This window comes from Canis lupus, chromosome 6 (assembly GCF_011100685.1).
Source record: "Canis lupus familiaris isolate Mischka breed German Shepherd chromosome 6, alternate assembly UU_Cfam_GSD_1.0, whole genome shotgun sequence".
Classification (NCBI taxonomy): Eukaryota; Metazoa; Chordata; class Mammalia; order Carnivora; family Canidae; genus Canis; species Canis lupus.
The window spans coordinates 69,703,888-69,725,017 of NC_049227.1; the positions used below are offsets into that span (position 1 = coordinate 69,703,888).

General features: G+C 38.4%; 1 protein-coding gene across 1 annotated transcript in view; it reads left to right on the forward strand.

Moving 5' to 3' along the window:
- Positions 1 to 24: 24 nt before the first annotated feature.
- The window catches only part of ZZZ3 (zinc finger ZZ-type containing 3), a 102,294-nt gene continuing 81,188 nt past the window's right edge, over positions 25 to 21,130 (forward strand). Inside the window, exon 1 of the mRNA XM_038541630.1 lies at positions 25 to 393. Coding sequence (XP_038397558.1) covers positions 245 to 393 — 149 coding nt within the window. The 5' untranslated portion in view covers positions 25 to 244. The remainder of the gene's footprint in view (positions 394 to 21,130) is intronic.

A 21,130-nucleotide genomic window follows, 5' to 3' on the forward strand; every position in this document is an offset into this window, starting at 1 on the left:
CGCGTGCACGTGACCGGCCGGGAGGCAGGTCGAGGCGGCGGCGTGTGGTCGTGTCTGTGTGGCCCAACCGTAGTCAGTGGAGGCGTTAGGGCTCCGCTACCGCTCTCCTCCTCTGCTCTGGGGTGTAAGGAGGACACACAAAAGGCGGAAAAGGCTTTCTGGCATTTGCCCTGTTCTACACGTTCTCCAGTCCGCTGACGAAGCCCTTTTCCAGGTTCCGAAATGCCGATTTCCTCGTCCCGCCATGTTGGTTCTAGAGGGAACTCGCGAGAGGCTAGTGGGTTTGTATCGCGAGATCTGTCGATTCTCGCGGGACCTCGTTGGCAGAGCAGTTGTCCTGGATGGCGAAGCCCTGGGTTCCGGGGGCCTGGGACCCGCAACTCTTTCTGCAAGGCAAGTTGTCAGGGAGGGGCCGGGGGCGAGTGCCTCTTGGTGCCGGGAGACGCGCTAGGTCAGCCCCCCTGAGTCCTGAAGGGAGGACCGGGGCCCCGGTGGGGGCAGCGCCGTCCTCCCCATCCCCCTGCGGGCGCTCCGCCACCTGCCGAAGCGTCTGCGCCCCCAGCCCCGGCCCCCCCGGCCCCCCCGGCCCCCCCGCCCCCCGCCGCGCGCGGTGGTGGTTCCGCCTCCGTCCCGCTCCCGGGAAGCCCGGGGCCGTCGTCGCGCGGTCGGGACGACTCCCTGGGATCCCGCGGCTCCCACTTTGAAACGTTCATGTCAGTTTTTCCCCTCTTGTTGCCATTTTTTGCAAAGAATTCCAGACCTGTTAGCCGTTCTGTCGCTTGCTGCCGCCGCAGCGCCTTTCTCCGCGGGCCCTTCCCCGACGCTCGAAAACTCAGCAGCTTTGCCTTCTGGTTTTTTTTGTTGTTGTTTGTTTGTTTGTTTGGTTTTTTCCTCCCCCGCTCTCCGGGCATCGTTCGCTCCCGCTTCCTTGATCCCCGAGAACTTTCTCTTGACTCTTCCTCTGTATTTACGGTCACTTTTGACAGTATTTGGAAGGAGCCCTGCTGCCTCTGACAGCCCCTGACGTCAGAACTGACACCGTTCTTTTCTCCTCTTTCTGCGCGTGGCTGCTGACTCCTGATCCTCATCGATCGGGTCCCGGTCGCGGCCCCGGTTAGGGGGTTGCCATCTTTGATGCCCAGAGGCCGGGGGCTTGGGGTCGCGGGGTTTAGGGTGATCGTGGAATGTCTCAAGCCGAAATTTTGGTGGGAACCAAGCTTCTCTTCGTAAACTTCACCGAAAGTTTGCTCTTGGTTTTTCCTTTAAATGAGTTTGACATAAAATTAATTTTTCTCCAACCTTCAGTATCTTAACAAATGAATGTACAGTGTACCCCCCTCCCCCCCCCCGTATTCTTGAGCAGTCTGGGGATTTATTCAGCGTTTGTAGTGTGGAGTTAATCACAAAAGGCATCAGATAATTGGGTCGTCCACTCATTAATTTCTCTCCAACTACAGAAGTGTTTATTTGTCTTCACACTACCACAGAGAAGTGTATATTCAGAATAAAAAGCTCCCTGTCATCTGCCAAGTTGCCTTACTCCGTCTTAAATCTCTGTGACCATTCTTAGCAATAGCTGTGTATTATTCCATGTGTTTTGTGGGTTTTTTTTTTTTGTTTTTTTTTTTGTTTTTTTTTTTTAAGGAAGACGAAGAAACGGAGTGGTGTTTTAAGTAATGCTGTCACAACATTAGTAACCAAAATTTTCTACCCAGCTAAATTTTCATTTAGTGATAATATGCGTATTGTCTTGACAAATATCTGCATATTTGCTTTTATTTATTTAACTTATTATTTTTTTCATATTTGGTTTTAAAAAAATTTGCCCACTTTTTTTTTTTTTTTTTTGGTGGTTCGGTTTTGTTAAAATATCTTGAGGGATAGCATTATTTCCGTCTTAGAGATTCAGTGTGCTGGTGATTTTGCACCAAAATGAAATCCATGTAAAATAGGATTTAAAAAGAAATATGTTATCGGTTGAGCTTTATATTTTTATGTTTAGTATCCTGTGTTATATATTTGAGCTTCCTTGTATTGATGCTTATGTTTTGCGATAATTACATATCCTGAGTTCTCACCCAAATATGTGTGTAGGAGTTTTTCAGAAGTTTTGAAAGTTATCAGAATTGTTCTGACTGCAATGTAATGAGCTCAGAAGGAGAGTGCTAGGTAGATCAGTAGTTAATACAAACAAACGTACATACCCTCGGAAGTTGCTAAGCAGCACTTTGTGATTGTTTTTTGTATTTTTTTTCCCCAAAACTTACCAGCAGTATTATTTATCAGTCCCATCAGAGTGACTCCACTCTTCTTGGACAGTGTGGTTTTCTGCTGTAACAGTTCAAGTAGGAAAGTTGAGAAATGAAAGTGAGTGTTGAGAAGGGTGTGATGTGGGAAAGAGGAGGAGACATGGGGCTTTGTAGTTGGATATGGAGATGGAATTGGAGAGGTTGCACAGAAAAGACAGGATGGTGGAAGTTTGACAGAGCCAGGTCTAGACAGGTTCATGATGGTTGGAGGGCCAACTGAGTTGACCAGGATTTGGAATCTGTAATTTCAGGCAATTTTTTCCTCTTAAAAAGCTTTTTAAAAGGTTTTTAGTTAATCTCAGCAATTGGTTAATATCACTTGTCATAAAAAGTCAGCAGCTGAATTTAATTGAAATTTTGTGACTTCTTTAGGTAATGCTCTCTTGTTAAGTAATGTTGAGGACATTTTATTAATTTTAGAAGTTGGAAATTGTGAAAATGACAATGGACTCAAAGGTCACAGTTCTATAATGGCCTTTGCAAAGGTATCTACCAAGTTTTACTTGGTAGTTAGGCCTTAGGTAGTTTCCATGTGCATCTGATCCCTGTGATAGTTTCTTGCACCTTTGTTTTATAGTCTGTTTTTGGTAGTGGATTTTGGGGATTACCAGTTTTTTAGAGATTGGTACTTATCTTGAGGTGCTGGATGGAAATGTACTGAGAAAAATCTAAGAAGAGGCATGTATCTTAACATGATTTGAATTTGCTTGAGTAGAACTTAAATAACCAAGAAATTTTATTTTCCCTTTTCTCAATTATTAACTGTCGTAAAAGTGATCTGTGAGGGGATCCCTGGGTGGCGCAGCGGTTTAGCTTCTGCCTTTGGCCCAGGGCGCGATCCTGGAGATCCAGGATCGAATCCCACGTCAGGCTCCCGATGCATGGAGCCTGCTTCTCTCTCTCTCTCTCTCTCTCTCTCTGTGACTATCATAAATAAATAAAAAATTAAAAAAAAAGTGATCTGTGAGAGCCGATGAACTTCAGTGATCAGAGGAAAATAACAGTGATAATTACAGTACTGATCTGTTCTCACTTGGATTTTTTCTTGGGATCTGACACAAAGCTAATTTCCAGTCCTATAATTTTGTAAAGTATATGGTGTGATACTTATGTTACATGTTAGTGATATCAAGAATATAAATTTTGTTTCTCACCTTTTGAATCAGTGTCCAAGAGAGATTACAGGAAATTACTTGACTTAAAATATCAGTGAAAATATGTTGCAGGTGCGTTTTAAAAAGATCTAATTTCATGTGAAAATTCAGTCTATTTAACTGCAAGGAATATTTGCTGGAAGACTTTTTGATTTTTAAAGTAGTATTTAATATAAATGTGGTATACATTGTGGTACAAATTTCTGTAGCTAATACTCTGATAACCACTGTAATTATACTTTAAAAACACTGATCAGTATTTCCTACAGCCTGTAAGTGTTGACTTCTAACACCGTAGAAGTATAGACTTTGCTATTTTAACTTGTCTTTCTCACCTCTTTGTTTTTTTTTCTTTTCAGCTGTTCTCATTTAGGTAGGTAATTTTTGTCTTGTCAGAGACAATTGAGTTCAGTAACTTTCCCTGAGGAGATTATCACACTATTCAGTTACTATTATTTATAATATTATTAGGAACTCCATTATAAGTTATATTCGGTAATTCAACGGATATTTTTTGAGTGTAAATGATCTCAGCCATTTGAAACAGCAGGAAATCTGAGCCTTCACAATAACTGTAATCAAGTACCATAAGCCTATGCTCTTTCTTCAGAAACTCCTAAGTGGAGTAAATGCATTTTGCAGCGCCAACAGGGTTAGTTATCTGATTTTTTTAGCTCACAGATGATAATCCACAGGATTGGCCATTGAAGTTAGGCACACTGACGGCTGAAGTGTCATTTTTATTTCAAGGGGAAAGGAAGAAAAGCTTTTTAAAAATAGATGGAACTATAGAAGAATTGTGTTTTAAGGCCATTGCATAGAGACATACAGTCCTATTATTAACTTCTGAGGGAATCACAATATTGCAGAGCAGTATGGTACACGGTGTGTTTCACGATGACCTTAATCACAAATAGACTTTTATTCTATGTACTGTGTTTAAGGAAGTAAGGAATTGGTGTCTTTTTAAAAGATTGCTGTCTTTTTAAAAGATTGCTATGAGTAAATGTTTTCAAAGCTTTGTAAATTAATGCTTTTCAGTTTTCTGGAAAATTGACTTACAGAACTCATCTCGTAATACCAAATAAAAATGATGCTATTGTGTATGGCATTTCCTTTGTTTAATTTTATTGCTTTTCTCAATTTCCTTATTTATTATTCAAGGGATTACCTCCCAAATAAGGCTCTGTTATATTTAATATTTGATACCAGTGATAAGCAGTTGTGTAAAGACTAGCACCTTTATTAATAAAGGAATTTTCAAGCAAATCGTTAGAATTAGTCAATGACCTGTTTGTGTAATTCCATAATGAGTCTCCATCTTTAGCACTGATGAGTGTCCTGAGGTGAGAAATGTTTCATATTGTAGTGAATTTTCTTTATTGCTTTGCTTGCTTTTTGTCTTTTAATATGTTAATTTAAGCCATTTTCTCTATTCCTGGTAGAGTAATGGTAGATAGTATTTGATTTAAGTATAAACTATGTTGTGTGTGTTTTAATGACTTTAACGGCTGGCTTGAGGATTTTAAATCTAGGAATTACTATAACCATATTAACATTTTGATATATTTCTTACATTATTTAAAAGATACACCTTTTATATACTTGCAAATAAAACATTTAATACCATGTTCTACTTTCTAACCTAAGGTAACATTTTTCCATTCTCACAATAAGTCTTCATAACCAAAATAACAAATGGTTGTGTGATGCTTATGTGTAGATATATCATTCCCCTTGCTAGTTTTTTGCATATATAAATAACAGCATGAAGAATGTTTTTATACATAAGATATTATCTTGCATATAGTATTATCTTCTCATATATTGCCAACACCACAAATTCTTAGGTGTGTTTTTAAAGGCTTTTAGAACATATTTGTCACACTATTTACCAAAAGGATCAATTTATGTTCATGTTGAAGTGGCTGTTGCTCTATATCTCTTTAGTAAGTATTATTTATAAAAACTTCATAGGGTATAACTTATGCCACTTCTTTTTTTTAGATTACTCCTGAGGTGAAACATTATGTTTAATAGATGTATTTTGTTTGTGAATTTAGATAAACAATTTTGAAATTAATGTAATCAAATCTTTTGACCTAATTTTGTTCTATTGAACTTCTGAAATTCCTCCTCTGGAAATGTAATGAATAAACAATACTGATTTAATACTGTCTCCTTTAGTTTTTCTAAATTAGACCTAAATAAATTTAACTGTTTACCTCATCTGGTATTGGTGTGAAGTGAGAATATGAATGTTTTCCTCCAAATTGGTAATTGTCTCAACTATGTTAAGTAATCTTTTATTTTCTCATTGTTTTGTGTTTCATTTTTATATTTTAAATACTTTTTACTTTATTTTTATTACAATCTTTAAAATAATATTAGTATTGTTTTTTTTCGATTATTCCCTGCAGCACATCTGTCTTTTGACCTGGTGTCTTTTTATTGTGATACTTGTTTTGGTATTGATTTTTAAGAACACTACAAATTGAGGATAATAAAGCTCATTCTGTACAAAACACTGTTTTATAATTTGTTTTCTTGTCAGCCAAAATTCTAAATTCTTTTCCCATACCACAGAATTTAGTAGGATTAAATGAAGTAATTTCTCCTTTCTTTTTTTTCAAGATTTTATTTTTAAGCAATCTCCACATCCAGTGTGGGGCTTGAACTCTCAACCCTGACATCAAGAGTTGCATGCTCCTTAGACTGAGCCAGCCAGGTCCCCCTCTCCTTTCCTGAGTGGACAAAATAGAGTACAGTATTAGAGGCTACTTAAAGAGAAAAACTACTTCAGTAGATTTTTGTGTTATTAGAAACAAACTGCCAGGATCAACAGGTTAGGATGGTGTTTCGTTTATTAAATAGTGATGTATAGTTTAACATCATATCTCTCTAATCTATTTAATGAAGAAGTGCTGATTGGCAGTGCTAAGACTCTACTTACAGAATCACAATATCTTTCTTCAGCTGTTAAGAACAGTAGCGTCGTGCATGTACTGACATTTAATGATGAATAATTGAAGGAATTCCAGGTGAGCATTAGTGAGGCCATCCATGCCAAGAGCATTTTTAATATCAGAAGTTGGTATTGTTTATGGGAGTGTTTTTCTTCTTTGCGAAATAATTATTGAAGATCTTAAAATAATTTTTAAAAAACCGTATTTTTACTTATTTACAGTTTAAAACTGTGAAAGTCCCAGAGGTATTTGCTAAATAATGACTAACATGTTCTGTTGTTTACAGATGTGTATGATTACATTAATGCTAGGAAGAAAAACCAGATTAACTTTGTGACTGTGAAATCATAATAAATATTTGAAAAAAATGTGTGTCTGTGCTTGGGGATCACATAAAGAGAATTGCAGGTGAAGAGCTTGATGGGATGGATTTCTTTCTACCTTGGATTAGAATGAGATTTAAAGGATTGGAACAAAATTTATACCTTTTATCACTACTGGAATTCTGCTTACTTCCTGAGGGATGAGTTGATCTTGGAAAATGGCATGAAGTGGTCCAGGAGATCATAATTGCTAATTGTATTCTGGCAGTTATTTATGCCTTTCTTACTAGTTTTTTTCTTTTTTAAAATTGATCAAAAGCTTAAGGAAAACATCCTGCAGTTCTTATACATGTCCCCATTAGAAAGCAGATCTATTGTGTTTCAGAAATAAGGTGAAATAGTCCTTTTTTTTAATTTGTTAGCTTGGCAGTTTTATAGAGGGCGGTGCCAAGATTTTTTTCTCCTGAGAAAGGTGTGTGTGTTTGTGAGATATATCTACTGATAGCCCTTGAGGAACTTTGCAATACTTCTATATCTTAACTGTACTCACACCAAACCTGTAATTCTTAATTTGAGCTGTCTACACTAAATATAAATTTTTAAGTGTTTGTTTTTACACTAATGTTTCATTTTCTGAGGGAGAAATGTCCCTTAATTGCTCCCTGCTTTAAAAAAAAAGCAAATATGATTACAGTATAATACAGGAAGTTCTCATAAGTGTACAATTCAGTGAATTTTGCGATGTAAATATACCTGTGTAATCATTACTAAGAAGGAGAAAAGTATCAAAATCTCAGAAACTGTTCTTGTGTCCTGTTGCCATTAACATTACCCCCCATCCCATGGGAAACCACTGTTCTGATGTCTAGTACCATAGAATAATTTTGTCTGCTTTTGAACCTTAGTTTTGTTTATCAGCATTACTGCATTTTTATCCTGCTTTAGAAATCCTAGAACTCAATGTAATTTATACCTGGAGATTTTAGCACTTTGACTTAGACATTTTTCCCATTGCATTCATGATTTTGAGAACTCTTGGAAGGGGACATCAAAGAAATTGTGTGGTAGACTCTGTGTTTTAGTGTTTTTTGGTCAAATGGGATACTTTTAATTTCTATCATTGATTGGCCTACAACAGTACTTCAGCCTCCCCCCCCTCCCCCACACACACTTAATAATTTTGTTTTGTACACTTTGGTACAGCATTCCTGACCAGCTAATGGCTTTTTGGACTTTTATCCTATGACTTGGCAGCTTTCTTTTCATTCTTTGAATTCCTTTCAAGCAGTGATTCCTATTCTAATTTTTATGACAGAAACCCTGTGGTATCCTCCTCTGTTATTTTAAAGAATATTGTGAGCATTCCTACCTCAAGGAAAAAGTCCCAGTTTGTTGAAACCATTTTACTTTTAAGGTGTTTATTTTATATTTATGAACAGTGTAACATTGTGGTGTGCATTTTATAAAATCAAGTTACAGGCTACAAAACAATGGAAAATCAGGTAAAAGCCTTACCTAGTTTATATACCCTTTCAGGCTGGCTTCAAATGAGTGCAACTTTCTTTTTTTTTTTTTTTTTTTAAGATATTTTAAAAATTTATTTATTCATGAGAGACACAGAGAAAGAGAGAGAGGCAGAGACACAGGCAGAAGGAGAAGCAGGCTCCATGCAGGGAGCCTGATGTGGAACTCTATCCCGGGTCTCCAGGATCAGGCCCTGGGCTGAAGGCGGCGCTAAACCGCTGAGCAAATTCACCCCTTCTATTCTCTACCCCTCCATTTACTCTTTTACTTTTAAAGAAAGGCGTAATGAAAGATTTATTGTTGTGGTCCTTCACATAATTTTTCTTTCCATATATTGTTCATTTTATTTTTTTTATTTTATTTATTCATAGAGACACAGCTAGAGAGAGAGACGCAGAGACACAGTTAGAGGGAGAAGCAGGCTTCATGCAGGGAGCCTGACGTGGGACTCGATCCCAGGTCTCCAGGATCACACCCTGGACTGCAGGCGGCGCTTAACCGCTGCGCCACCGGGGCTGCCCGTCCATATATTGTTCAAGAATAAGAATAACATGCACCTATATTTTTGACTCCAGTGATTTTTTTTATTTGTTGAGCTTTTGTAGAAATTAAGTGTTACACAAAGTTTTAGCCTAATTTCTTAAGTTATCTTTTTTGCCCTGAGATTTAAAATGCCTGACTTCAAGGGAACATCATGATAACAGGAAAACATTATCTCATGAAGAATGAAGGAGAGAGTAACTGACTTTTATAACTGTTAAAGAGTTACCACTAAATTTGAATAAATGCTGTTCTTACTTGGCAAAGGAGTCAGGACATTTTCCAGTTTGACTTAAGCCACATATATAGGTAGATACTTTTCTTTCTTTTTAAAGATTTTATTTATTTGATAGAGCACAAGAAGGGGGAGTGGCAGGCAGAGGGAGAGCGAGAAGCAGGCTCCCTAGCTGAGCAGAGAGCCTGACGTAGGGCTCGATCCCAGGACCATGACCTGAGCAGAAGGCAGGCACGTGCTTAACTGACTGAGCCACCCAGGCGGGTCTTAGTCTTAGGGTTGTGGATCCCGAGTTCAAGCCCCACCTTGTGCTCCCCATAGAGCCCAGTTAAAAAATAGTTGGGGTGCCTGGCTGGCTCAAATGTAGATCTCAGGGTTGTTAAGTTCAAGGCCCACCTTGGGCATAGAGCTTACTTTCAAAAAAAAAAAGTAATATAGGTTAAGAGTTACTGAACATTTTCTGTGTGCTAGATACATTAATATTCTGTATTCACTATTATTTAGTCTTTTCAACCACCTGATAAGGATAGTTTCTGTTACCCTCAATCCACAATGAGCAGGTTGAAGTAGAGGCTATATATCTTGACTGCCACAGGATGCCGGATGCCGTGATAAGAACCTGAGCATTCAAATTCTGCTTTTGGAGTGAAGTGTTATAGGACCATTTATGTGGGTTTATGTTTTCTTTCCTTGATCCAGTATCACAGTATGTATTATTTTATTTATTTGAGAAAGAGAGAGAAGAGTGCGTGCAAGAGAGCACATGGCCAGGGTGGAGAGGGAGAAGCAGGCTCCCTGTAAGCAGGGGCATGGGGCTCGATCCCAGGATTCTGGGATCATGATCTGAGCTGAAGGCAGCCAGCCACTTAAGCGACTGAGCCACCCAGGTGCCCCTAAAAATACAAGTCTCTTAAATTTATTCACCAGGGTGTTATTTATCCAAATTGTCCCCTTATACATTTTGTCCTTACGTATACTTTTAATAAGGCAGCTTTTTAAAAAAATTTTTTAAAGATTATTTTATTCATGAGAGACAGAGGCAGAGGGAGAAGCAGGCTCCATGCAGGGAGCCTGACTTGGGATTCGATCCCAGGCTTCCAGGATCACGCCCTGGGACCGAAGGTGGTGCTAAACCTCTGAGCCACCGAAGCTGCTCATAATAAGGCAGTTTTTAGTGGTTTGTGTGTCAGGTGAAATTTTGCACAGTGACAAGTGTCCTACATTCAACAACCGTATTTATTAAAGAGGACCACAATGTATTTCAGAACCTAGAGGCCCCATTGTGTTAAAATTGAACTTTTTAGTTCAATTTCAAGTAAGAAATGAAGATTTGCAGAATACATCTAAATGGTGGTGTTAATTTCAAGGTAGTATAAGGAACATGCTGGTCTTCTTATAAATTATAGAGGATTTCTGAGTCATTGTTTTGAGTGTACGGTTCAGTAACTTTTAGTAAATTTACAGTGGTTTGCAATTAACTCCATAGTCCAGTTATAGGATATTTTCTTCAAAAGATTTATTTTGCCTATTTTAAGTCATTCTCACCTTTAGCCTATTATAGATTTTTTTAAAAATCAGCTGGTATATTTTATTTTTAAGTGTTTTTTAAAAATTTTTTTATTATTCATGAGAGACCAAGAAAGAGGGGCGGGGGGCATGCAGAGAGGCAGAGACAGAAGCAGGCTTCGTGCAGGGAGCCTGATGTGGGACTCGATCCCAGGCCTCCAGGATCACACTCTGGGGTGAAGGCAGGTGCTAAACCGCTGAGCCACCCAGGCATCCCCAGCTGGTATATTTTAGCAGTCCTTCATTATAATACCAAACTACAGCATGGTAGTAAAAACCTGCTTATAGGGGCAGCCCAGGTGGCTCAGAGGTTTAGCGCCACCTTCGGTCCAGGGCCTGATCCTGGACATCTGGGATCGAGTCCCACGTCAGACTCCCTGCATGGAGCCTGCTTCTCCCTCTGCCTGTGTCTCTGCCTCTCCCTCTCTGTCTCTCTTGAATAAATAAATAAATAAAATCTTAAAAAAAACCCAACAAACCTGCTTATAAACCCTAATGCATAAGCCTTTCTTTTTTAACTTTTAAGAACCCCCCCAAAAATAAAATATTAAATATTTATTTAATAAATAAATAAATTTTTTCTATTTAAATAGAAATATAGTATTTCTAACTGAATAGATTAAATCTCTTTTCCTGTAATACTTTTCTCATATATTTGCGTGGCTTGCTCCCATACTTAGAATCACATGTCATCTGGTGTAGAGAGGGTTTTTTCTGAAGAGGGAGTTTCCAAGAGGTATCATTTACATAGTCTTGTGTGGATGGTGCTGATGTTACCTTCATTATGCCGTATAACATAGCACCTCTTGCCTACAAATTCCCTGGTTTTATTTTTCTTTATAGTAATTATCATAACTGATATTTCTTATTAAAATATAAGATCCATGAAGATTGGAATTATGTTCACTGGTTTAGTTCTCAGAGTCTGGAATGATGCCTTGTTCATGGTGTATGCTCACGTGACTGTTGAATGAATGAATTTATACTGTAAAGTACTTGGAACAATGTTGGGCACTAGGAGAATGTTCTTTGAAAAAAAGTACTCTGAATTTTATCTGTTAGTACTACTGCTGCTTCATTATATTCTTCACATGTTTAACATACTGGATTTTATGTTTTAGCACTTCATATGCCTTATGGATTACTATAAAATTTCAACAAGCAGGACTTTCTCAAATACCTGAAACTTTTAAAGTTAATGAATACAACTTGTAAATATAGTGAGTCACAGGTTCTCTTAAAACATTCCACTATTGCTTATTAACCAAACCAAATATACTCACACCTTTAAATTTGTTAGTTACCATTTTATTTATATGTTTTAGGGAGCAGGAGAGAGAGAGAGAGAGTGTGTGTGAGTCTGGGGAGGGCCAAAGGGAGAGGGAGAGAAAATAAAATCTCAGACCAGCTGAGCACAGAGCCCGACTTGGGGCTCGATCTCACAACCCTGAGATCATGACTGAGCTGAAACCAAAAGCCGATGATTAATTAGCCACTCAGGTGCCCTAGTCAGTTACCATTTTTGAAAAAAATTTATTTTTCATGAGAGACACAGAGAGAGACACAGGCAGAGGGAGAAGCAGGCTCCCTGTGGGGAGTCTGATGAAGGACTTGATCCCAGGACTCCAGGATCCTGACCTGAGACCAGGGCAGACGCTCAACCACTGAGCTATCTAGGTGCCCCCTGTCAGTTACCATTTTAAATTTAGAATCATAAGGCTATCAGATTCTATAGGGTTAAAATTCCTTAAACATTACAAAAATGTCAAAAAATATGTAGGATAGCTTTAAAACCTAACAGACATTAATATCGTGGGATTGACATACTTAATTTCAATATTTAGTTCTAGTTCATCTTGGAGGTTGGATAGTCATTTAGGGAAACAGTTTTGTTGTCTCAAGCAAGTTGAAATTTCTGTGACACAGTGTATGACCACAGATCAGTTACCATCTCTTGACAGGCTAATAATCAGCCCTGCATTGGCCTGTGGAGCTGCCTTTGTCCAGGTGGTTTTTCTTAAGCCACAGAGGGGTATATGGAACCTTTAACACTCGTCCCAGTGATAACTGAGGCACTCCAAGACAGTGCCCTTTTGATTTCTTCTGAATTCTAAGGTTAAGGCCTTCTGTAAATTTTTTTGTGACTGCTTTTAACTGCATTGCCTGAACAAGTTCTGTAAACCCCATCCACGTTGCTTCACCACTTGATTAGATTCCAAGAATCTTCTACCTATCTGGCTGATGCTGCATAGATTTTAGATGATCTAAGTGACACAAGGAACTGAGAGGTGGTGATAGCTTTTGTTAATTTGTGGTGACTCAAAGTATGTGACAAGACTAGAAACAGACTTAAGATCTTATTTTTACAAAAGAAAATAGTGGTGGGACGCCTGGTGGGGATCCAACTCTTGGTTTTGGCTCAGGTCCTGATTTTCAGGGACCTGAGATTGAGCCTCACCTAGGGCTCCAAGTTCTACAGAGTCCGCTTGAGACTCTTCCTCTGCCCCTCCCTGCTGTGTGTGGATAAGTGCGTGCACTCTCTCTCTCTCTCTAAATAAATCTTGTAAAAGAACAAGAAAATAGTGGTTTTACAAATCACTTTCCATCCTTGGAGGTGAGGTAGAAAGATAGAGGCTTATCAGCCTCAGGAATACTACATTAAGAGGCATAAAATAACCTTTCTCAAAAAGGGGAGCGCCTGACTGGCTCGTTGGTGAGCATGTGGCATGATCTTGAGGTTGTAAATCCAAGCCCCACATTCGATGTGGAGATTGCTTAAAAAAACAACAACAATAACCAAAAAACCTTTAAATGTGTTAAAAAGGGATCAGTGTCAAATTTAGAGATATATCTAAGAAAAAGACTTTCTGTTCTTGTTCTTTTTAATATTTTATGCTTTGGATAAATACGCAGTTGTGTTATAAAATTTCAGAACAACTCACTGACAAGGATAGATATAACTAAAGCAACTTTAAAAATTTTGCCTGAAACTACAGGCAGGAACTTCCGGTGTAAGTTGCTTAAAAGTGAAGAATTTGCAAAAAAATACGGAATTCAGATTTTAAAAAATTGTATAAGCAGAATTCTCTCTTCAGTTCACCAATTTTAAGGCACTGTACCACGAGAATAAAAAATGAATTGCACTGCTTCTTTAAGGAGCCTATAATCAAGTAGGGAATATAGACATACAAAACTGCATTATAAATTCTGTGCTAGAAGAATTAAGCCTTACAGGAGCAAAAAAGAAGTTAGTTAATTCTGATGGGTCATGAATTGGGCTTTGAGGAAGAGTTTTCCATTGAAGATGGGGGGAAATCATTATCTTTTAAAGTTTTTTTAATTGGGAGACTGAAAAAATCAGAATGAGGGCTGGGTTTATTAAAACAGTTATATTGTGAACAGATAAAAGGATAGATGTAGGGGCACCTGGGTGGCTCAGTCAGGCATTTGCCTTTGGCTCTGGTCATGATCCAAGGGTCCTGTCCCCAACCACCCTGCTCAGCAGGGAGCCTGCTTCTTCTTCTTCCTCTCCCTCTACCTGCTGCTCCCTCTGCTTGTGCTCTCTCTAAATAAATAAATAAATAAATAATAAATAAATCTTGAAATTAAAAAAAAAAAGAATAGATTGTAATCACAGACTAATTAGACTGTTATTAAGATAGGGTGACAATGACCTGAACTGGAGCAGTAACAATGGGACAGAAAGAAAAGTTAGTTCTTTTCAAGACATTTTAGAAGAATAATTTGTTGATCATATATTGTTGGGGAAAGAAAAGAGTTAAAATGTCTGAAAGCTTTTTGGCTTCAGTGATTAGATATTTTTTATTGAGATTCTTGAGTTAGAGAGGAGATAATATTTTGGGGGTAGGAAGAAAACGATTGAAGATTTGTACTTTTTGAACAAAGGGTACTTTTGGAACCTCTAGATTGGGAGCACAGGAAATGGTAGATTGAAGTTTGGGGTGGAGATTGGGTCTAGAGATATAAAAGTTTATAGGTTATTATAACTCAAATTATTTTAATGACTTTACCTGTGGAGAGGGGCTAAAAAAACGGATATCCACATTTTGGGGAGTGCAGAGGAGTCACAATGCCTGTGGAAATGGAGGGGAGAAAACTTGGAAAATTAATCTCAGAGATAGGAGGAAAACTAGAAGAAAATGGAAGTCAAAGATGGGAGATCCAAAGTAAGGAGGGAAGTGATGACTTGGTTAAAAGCTTCGAAGGGATTTAAATGGTATAGGGACTTTCCCCCAAACTTTTGTGTTGGGGGAATAACTAGTTGGATTTGGTAGAGACTTTTAGAGGAGTTGGATTTTGTATGATCTCAGAGATCCAATGGTTTGTTGCTTTTTGAAGAAAAAAAAAACAAAGGAATACCAGCTGTGTTGATTGGTCTCGATTGGTGTACCTCTGCTGTAAATGTAGTTTTCTGGCTTCTTGCTTGTACTACTCTTAGTTTCAGAATGTAATTAACTTTTAAAAACTTTTTTATTGACCTATAACACGTACATATGTAAACCATTATCATTATTAAATGTATAGCCCAGTGAGTTTTCAGAACCTTGAACGCTCCCCAGGTAGCCAGCATCAAGAGCAAGAAAGAACATGAGCAGCACCTTCTTCACTTTCTACTCCTCACCCTAGGGTGATCTTCATCCTGATTTTTGACAGCATAGTTTCTTTGACTTCAAACTTTATGGAAATGGTGTCATGTGTTAATTATTGAGAGATTTTAAACCTTAATATTTTTACTATTGTTATGAAATTATAGAGTCCTAAAATTTTTATCATCAAAATTTAGATCATCTTGCTTGTGTGATTATTTTAATATGTGAGTCTGTACTGACTTTTTCATTGATTTGTAGAAAGTTCCATAGCTCTGTATGAAGAAATTGATGCAGAAATTACATTAATTCAGTGCTCACTTTGGTAGCACATATACTTAAAAAAACTGAACTGAAATTATATTTATTTATTCTGGAAAAGAATAAAACCTTTTTTAGTGAAAAAATTTTAAAAAATCAAAAGTGTCTTAGAAAGCATTTAATTTAGAATATCCAATTTACATATCTTCTATAAGATTTTGGTGTTTTTATTTTCTGATGAATATACTGATTGGGAAAAGGGGTCTCGTAGAATGAAAGATCTAATGAGAGAAAGGACTCTAGTGGTATTTGGTATTAAAACCAGGGCAGCCCGGGTGGCTCAGCAGTTTAGCGCCGCCTTCGGCCCAGGGTGTGATCCTGGAGTCCTGGGATTGAGTCTCACATGGGGCTCCCTGCATGGAGCCTGCTTCTCCTTCTGCCTGTGTCTCTGCCTCTCTCTCATGAATAAAATTAAAAAAAAAAAAAAATCTCTTTCCCTGATAAGGGAAGAGAACAAAGAACTCTTACAGTAGGGAGGCTTGATGACACTTAGCATCTTTTTATGTCCTGTGTTCCTTGGTAAATAATGTTTTCCACTATGAGTTTTCTTACCATGGAAAGTTGGGCCATGCACTTAAAACAGTGGAATGAAGTGGCATTTTTGGCAATGTTTCCTAAGAGAGATGTTTAATCTGAAGTTCTTATAATCAGGTTTTGGAATTTGGCATCTGTGTATTTCTCTGCAAATAAATTTGGCATCTGTGTATTTCTCTGTATAATCAGGTTTTGGAATTTGGCATCTGTGTATTTCTCTGATTACTACGTCAAATATAAAATTACACTTTTTTTGATACAAAAATTTTCCTTAGGTGGAATTTTTTTCCTTAGATAAATTGAAATATCGGAGAATCCGCATTTATAACCCTTCTATAGCCTTGAGCGGAATATCTAAATTTACGTTGTTAGAGTTTCTAGAAAATGTCCCTTTTAACCTTTATTGATTTCTGCTATATTAATGATTTATGACTTACTGTCTTCAGGTGTAATTTTTTTTAAGGTCTAGCTTATTTTTAAAGATTTTATTTGGGATCCCTGGGTGGCGCAGCGGTTTGGCGCCTGCCTTTGGCCCAGGGCGCGATCCTGGAGACCCCGGATCGAATCCCACGTCAGGCTCCCGGTGCATGGAGCCTGCTTCTCCCTCTGCCTATGTCTCTGCCTCTCTCTCTCTCTCTCTCTATGTGACTATCATAAATAAATAAAATAAAAAAAAATAAAGATTTTATTTATTTATTTGAGGGGGGGGGTGGTAAGGGGAGGAGGAGTAGAGGGAGAGTGACAGGCTGACTCAGTGCTGGGGCATGGGGCATGATCTCACAACCCTGAGATCATGACCTGAGCCGAAATCAAGAGTCGGATGCTTAGCCAACTGAGGCACTCAGGTGCCTCAAATACAGCTTTATTTTAAAAGCAACCTGATGGTCTCCTACTAACTGAAATAACTAACATGCCCACCCAGGGTTCCCTCATTACTTGTTGATTCCATATTTATGAACTCACCCACTTTCTAAAATGTATTTGTTACTCCGGTGAATATTATTGGACCTTTTATGGTCAGTCATTCACAGACATGTTCAGAGTGATGAAAAGAGTCATCCAGGGAGCACACATTCCCAACTGAGATTGAACAGAGTTATGTTGTCTTCTTTTACTTTTCATACTATAAATTTTTTTCGCACGCTCTATTTAGTGCCGTATCTTTCACATTTTTGTGTGTGTTTTTTGGGGGGTGGGGGGGATGTGATTTTGCTGTTTAAAATGACCTACAAGGGGCAGCCCCGGTGGTGCAGCGGTTTAGCGCCGCCTGCAGCCCAGGGCGTGATCCTGGAGACCCTGGATCGGGTCCCACATCAGGCTCTCGGTATGATGCCTGCTTCTCCCTCTGCCTGTGTCTCTGCCTCTCTCTCTCTCTCTCTCTCTCTGACTCTATGAATAAATAAAATCTTAAAAAAAAAAAAAAAAGACCTACAGGGCTACTGGCTGGCTCAGTCAGTAGAGCATATGACTCTTGATCTTGGAGTTGTGAATTCAAGCTGCATGTTGGGCACAGAGTTTACATAAAATGACCTCCAAGGGTAGTACTGGAAGTGCTGTCTGGTTTTCCCAAGTGCAGTAATGTGATGAATCTTACGGAGAAAATACATGTGTTAGATAAGCTTTATTCAAGTATGAAGTACATTACTGTTGGCAGTGAATTCAGTGTTAATGAATTAACAATATATATTAAATAAGGTGTCTTTAAACCAAAACACAGGTAAAACATGATTACGTATTGATTGGTTGATAAAAATGTGACCAGAGGCTTACAGGAACTTAACTCTTAAGTTAACTTAACTTACAGGAACTTAACTCTTAAGGAGAAATGGTTCAGTATTGGCTAATTCAGCATTTGTGGCAACTTTATAGAACATAACTACTGTGAATATCAAGAAGCAACTACTGTATAAGAGATTTGTTATGCCAGTTAAAGATATTTGAAATACTGAGACTAGCTGGGAACTCCTACTAATCTTCTCTATAGATTGCTTCTCCTTTTTTTTTTTTTTTTTTTTTTTTAAAGACTTTATTTGAGAAAGAGCAAGATAGTCTGAGGGGGTGCAGAGGGAGAGGGAGAAGCAGACTCCCCGCTGAGCAGGGAGCCTGACGTGGGGCTCCGTCCCAGGACCCTGGGATCATGACCTGGGCTGAAGGTAAAATGTCCTGAGTCATCTTGAATCTTTACCTTGGTTTGTCTCATCTTGATAATTTTCTCTTGAGACTTAGTCCATTTTTCTTGATTTTTTTTTTTTTTTTTTTTTTTTTTTTGGTGGTTGTTGTTGTTGACCAAGACCATTGAGAATTCTTAGGACAGGTGGAGCATGGCTTTTAGAGAGGGTTATGTGATAATTTATCACCTGTGACTGGGTTTTAAAGAAACTGACATTAAATTGAACTGATATTAAGTTAAACATCCTTAAAGATAAAAATCATTGAATAAAACGAATGGGAATTTAGGTTATTCCTCTAAATTTAACTAATTGACAAACTTATAACCACTCTAAATACAGCATTGCAAAATTTGAATTTAAAATTATTATAATTGTGGTACACTTAGGTGGCTCAGTCAGTTAAACATCTACCTTCAGCTCAGGTCATGATCCCAGGGTCCTGGGATCAAGGCCTGTGTCAGGCTCCCTGGTTAGTAGAGAGTCTGCTACTGCTTCTGCTCCTCCCCTCCACTTGAGCTCTCTCTGGCTCTCTCTTTCTCTCTCTCTCTCAAATAAATAAAATCTTTAAAAAAATTATTATAATAAATGCAAGACTTGTCTTTAATATTTTAAAGCAAGCACTTAATCATAATTATTTATGCACATTTCCAAAATGTTATATATAATCAGCTATGAAAGGTAGCTTTAGTGAGGAAAACTACAAGTTGGTAAAATGAAACATTTATAAAAGTTGAAGATAATAGGGGCAGCTGGGTAGCTTAGTTGGTTAGGCATCTGCCTTTGGCTTGGGGCATGATCCCAGGGTCCTGGGACTGAGCCGAGTCGGGCTCCCTGCTCAGCAGTCTGCTTCTCTTTTTCCCTCTGCCTCTCTCCCTGCTCATGTGTACTCACTTGTACTTTATCTCACTCACTCACTCACTCACTCTCAAAGTCTTAAAAAAATGAAGATAATAGAGGGATCTTTACATCAGATATTTCACATAGGCCTTGCTGAATTATTAATACATACTTAGATTACAAATGTCCATTAAAGATGAATGATCTTGCAGAGATGAGACTGTGTCTTAATAATGGTAAGTGCATACTATATAACATGTGCGCAGTTAATGTATATTGAAATGAATCAGCCCTTCTGGTCTAAGGCTCATTGCCAAGCTTTCAATTCTAAGAATAACCAGGCTCCTTGGCACCTCAGAATGATATATAGATACTTTTCTCATCTCATTGCTTCTAAGTCATCAGTCAACAAAAGGAATTTTTTTTTTGACTCGTAAAATTAAAAAGTTCAGGTTGTTATTCTCTGGCTTCAGGCAGAATTAAATCAGAGTATTTCAATGATGTCTTTTTAGGGCTACTGTTACCTTCTGTTGCTTGGCCACTGAGATTTCAGCCTTAAATTTTGCTGAAATTTGGGTTTGGCTGTCTGCTCATTAGCCATAGACCAGATCTTATGGAGGAGCTTGATTGTTGCTGCTTATGTCATACACTATGGGTATGATGTGTGTACACGTAGGTGGCCTCAGCCGTGCTTAAATTAACTGCATCATCACAAATTTATTCCATCATTCTCAAGTTGCATCTAAAGGTGATACAGGGCAGCCCCGGTGGCTCAGCAGTTTAGTGCCGGGGTGTGATCCTGGAGACCTGGGATCGAGTCCCACGTTGGGCTCCCTGCATGGAGCCCGCTTCTCCCTCTGCCTGTGTCTCTGCCTCTCTCTCTCTCTATGTCTCTCAGGAATAAATAAATAAAATCTTAAAAAAAAATAAAGGTGATACAGTATGCATTGCTTTGTGTCTCTTTGGCGAAACAGTATGCTTGTAGGCTTTATACTGTGGCATGAACTTTCAGCTTGTTTATTTCATGGCTGTGTATATACAGACTATGTATTGATGAACATTTGGGTAGTCACAATCGGTACTGCTATGAACATCCTTGTACATGTCTTTAGATGTACCTATGCATGGATTTTTTTTCCACATGTGTATATATTTCTATTGAGTATATACCTTGGATTGAAATGGTTGGGTTGGACAGTATGTTTCTATTAAACTGTAGATATTGACAAATACTTTCCCAAGGTGGTTGTATTAATTTATAATAGTGTATCAGAGTTCTGGTTGTTCACATTCTTGTCAATACTTGGTTTTATTTTTATTTTTTTTTAAAGATTTTATTCATTTATTCATGAGAGACACAGAGAAAGAGAGAGGCAGAGACGCAGGCTAGGGAGAAGCAGGCTCCATGCAGGGAGCCCAATGTGGGACTCGATCCCGGGACTCCAGGATCACGCCCTGGGCCAAAGGCAGGCGCTAAACCACTGAGCCACCCAGGGATCCCCTGGTCTTATCTTTTTTTAAAAAAGTCTTAGTCACTTTGATTTTGATTTCTGTTTCCTTCCCTGATGAGCAATAAAAGAGAGCATCATTTCATGTGTTTTTTTTAAAATATTTATTTATTTATTTATGATAGACATAGAGAGAGAGAGAGAGAGAGAGGCAGAGACACAAGAGGAGGGAGAAGCAGGCTCCATGCTGGGAGCCCGATGTGGGACTCGATCCCGGGACTCCAGGATCGCGCCCTGGGCCAAAGGCAGGCGCTAAACCGCTGAGCCACCCAGGGATCCCCGCATTATTTCATGTTGATTGGCTAATTTAATCTTTTTTTGTGTGTGAAGTGTGTCTGGTCATTACCATTTAAAAAATACTAAGTTGTCTAGTTCTTACTGGTATATAAGAATTTTTAGAATATATTTTGGTCATGAGTCCTTTCTTTGATCAGAATATGCATTGCAAATATTTTTTTATCATTCCAGGTTACCTTCATATTCTCTTAATGGTGTTGCTGAACAAGGTTCTAAATTTTAATATCCAGTTGATCCA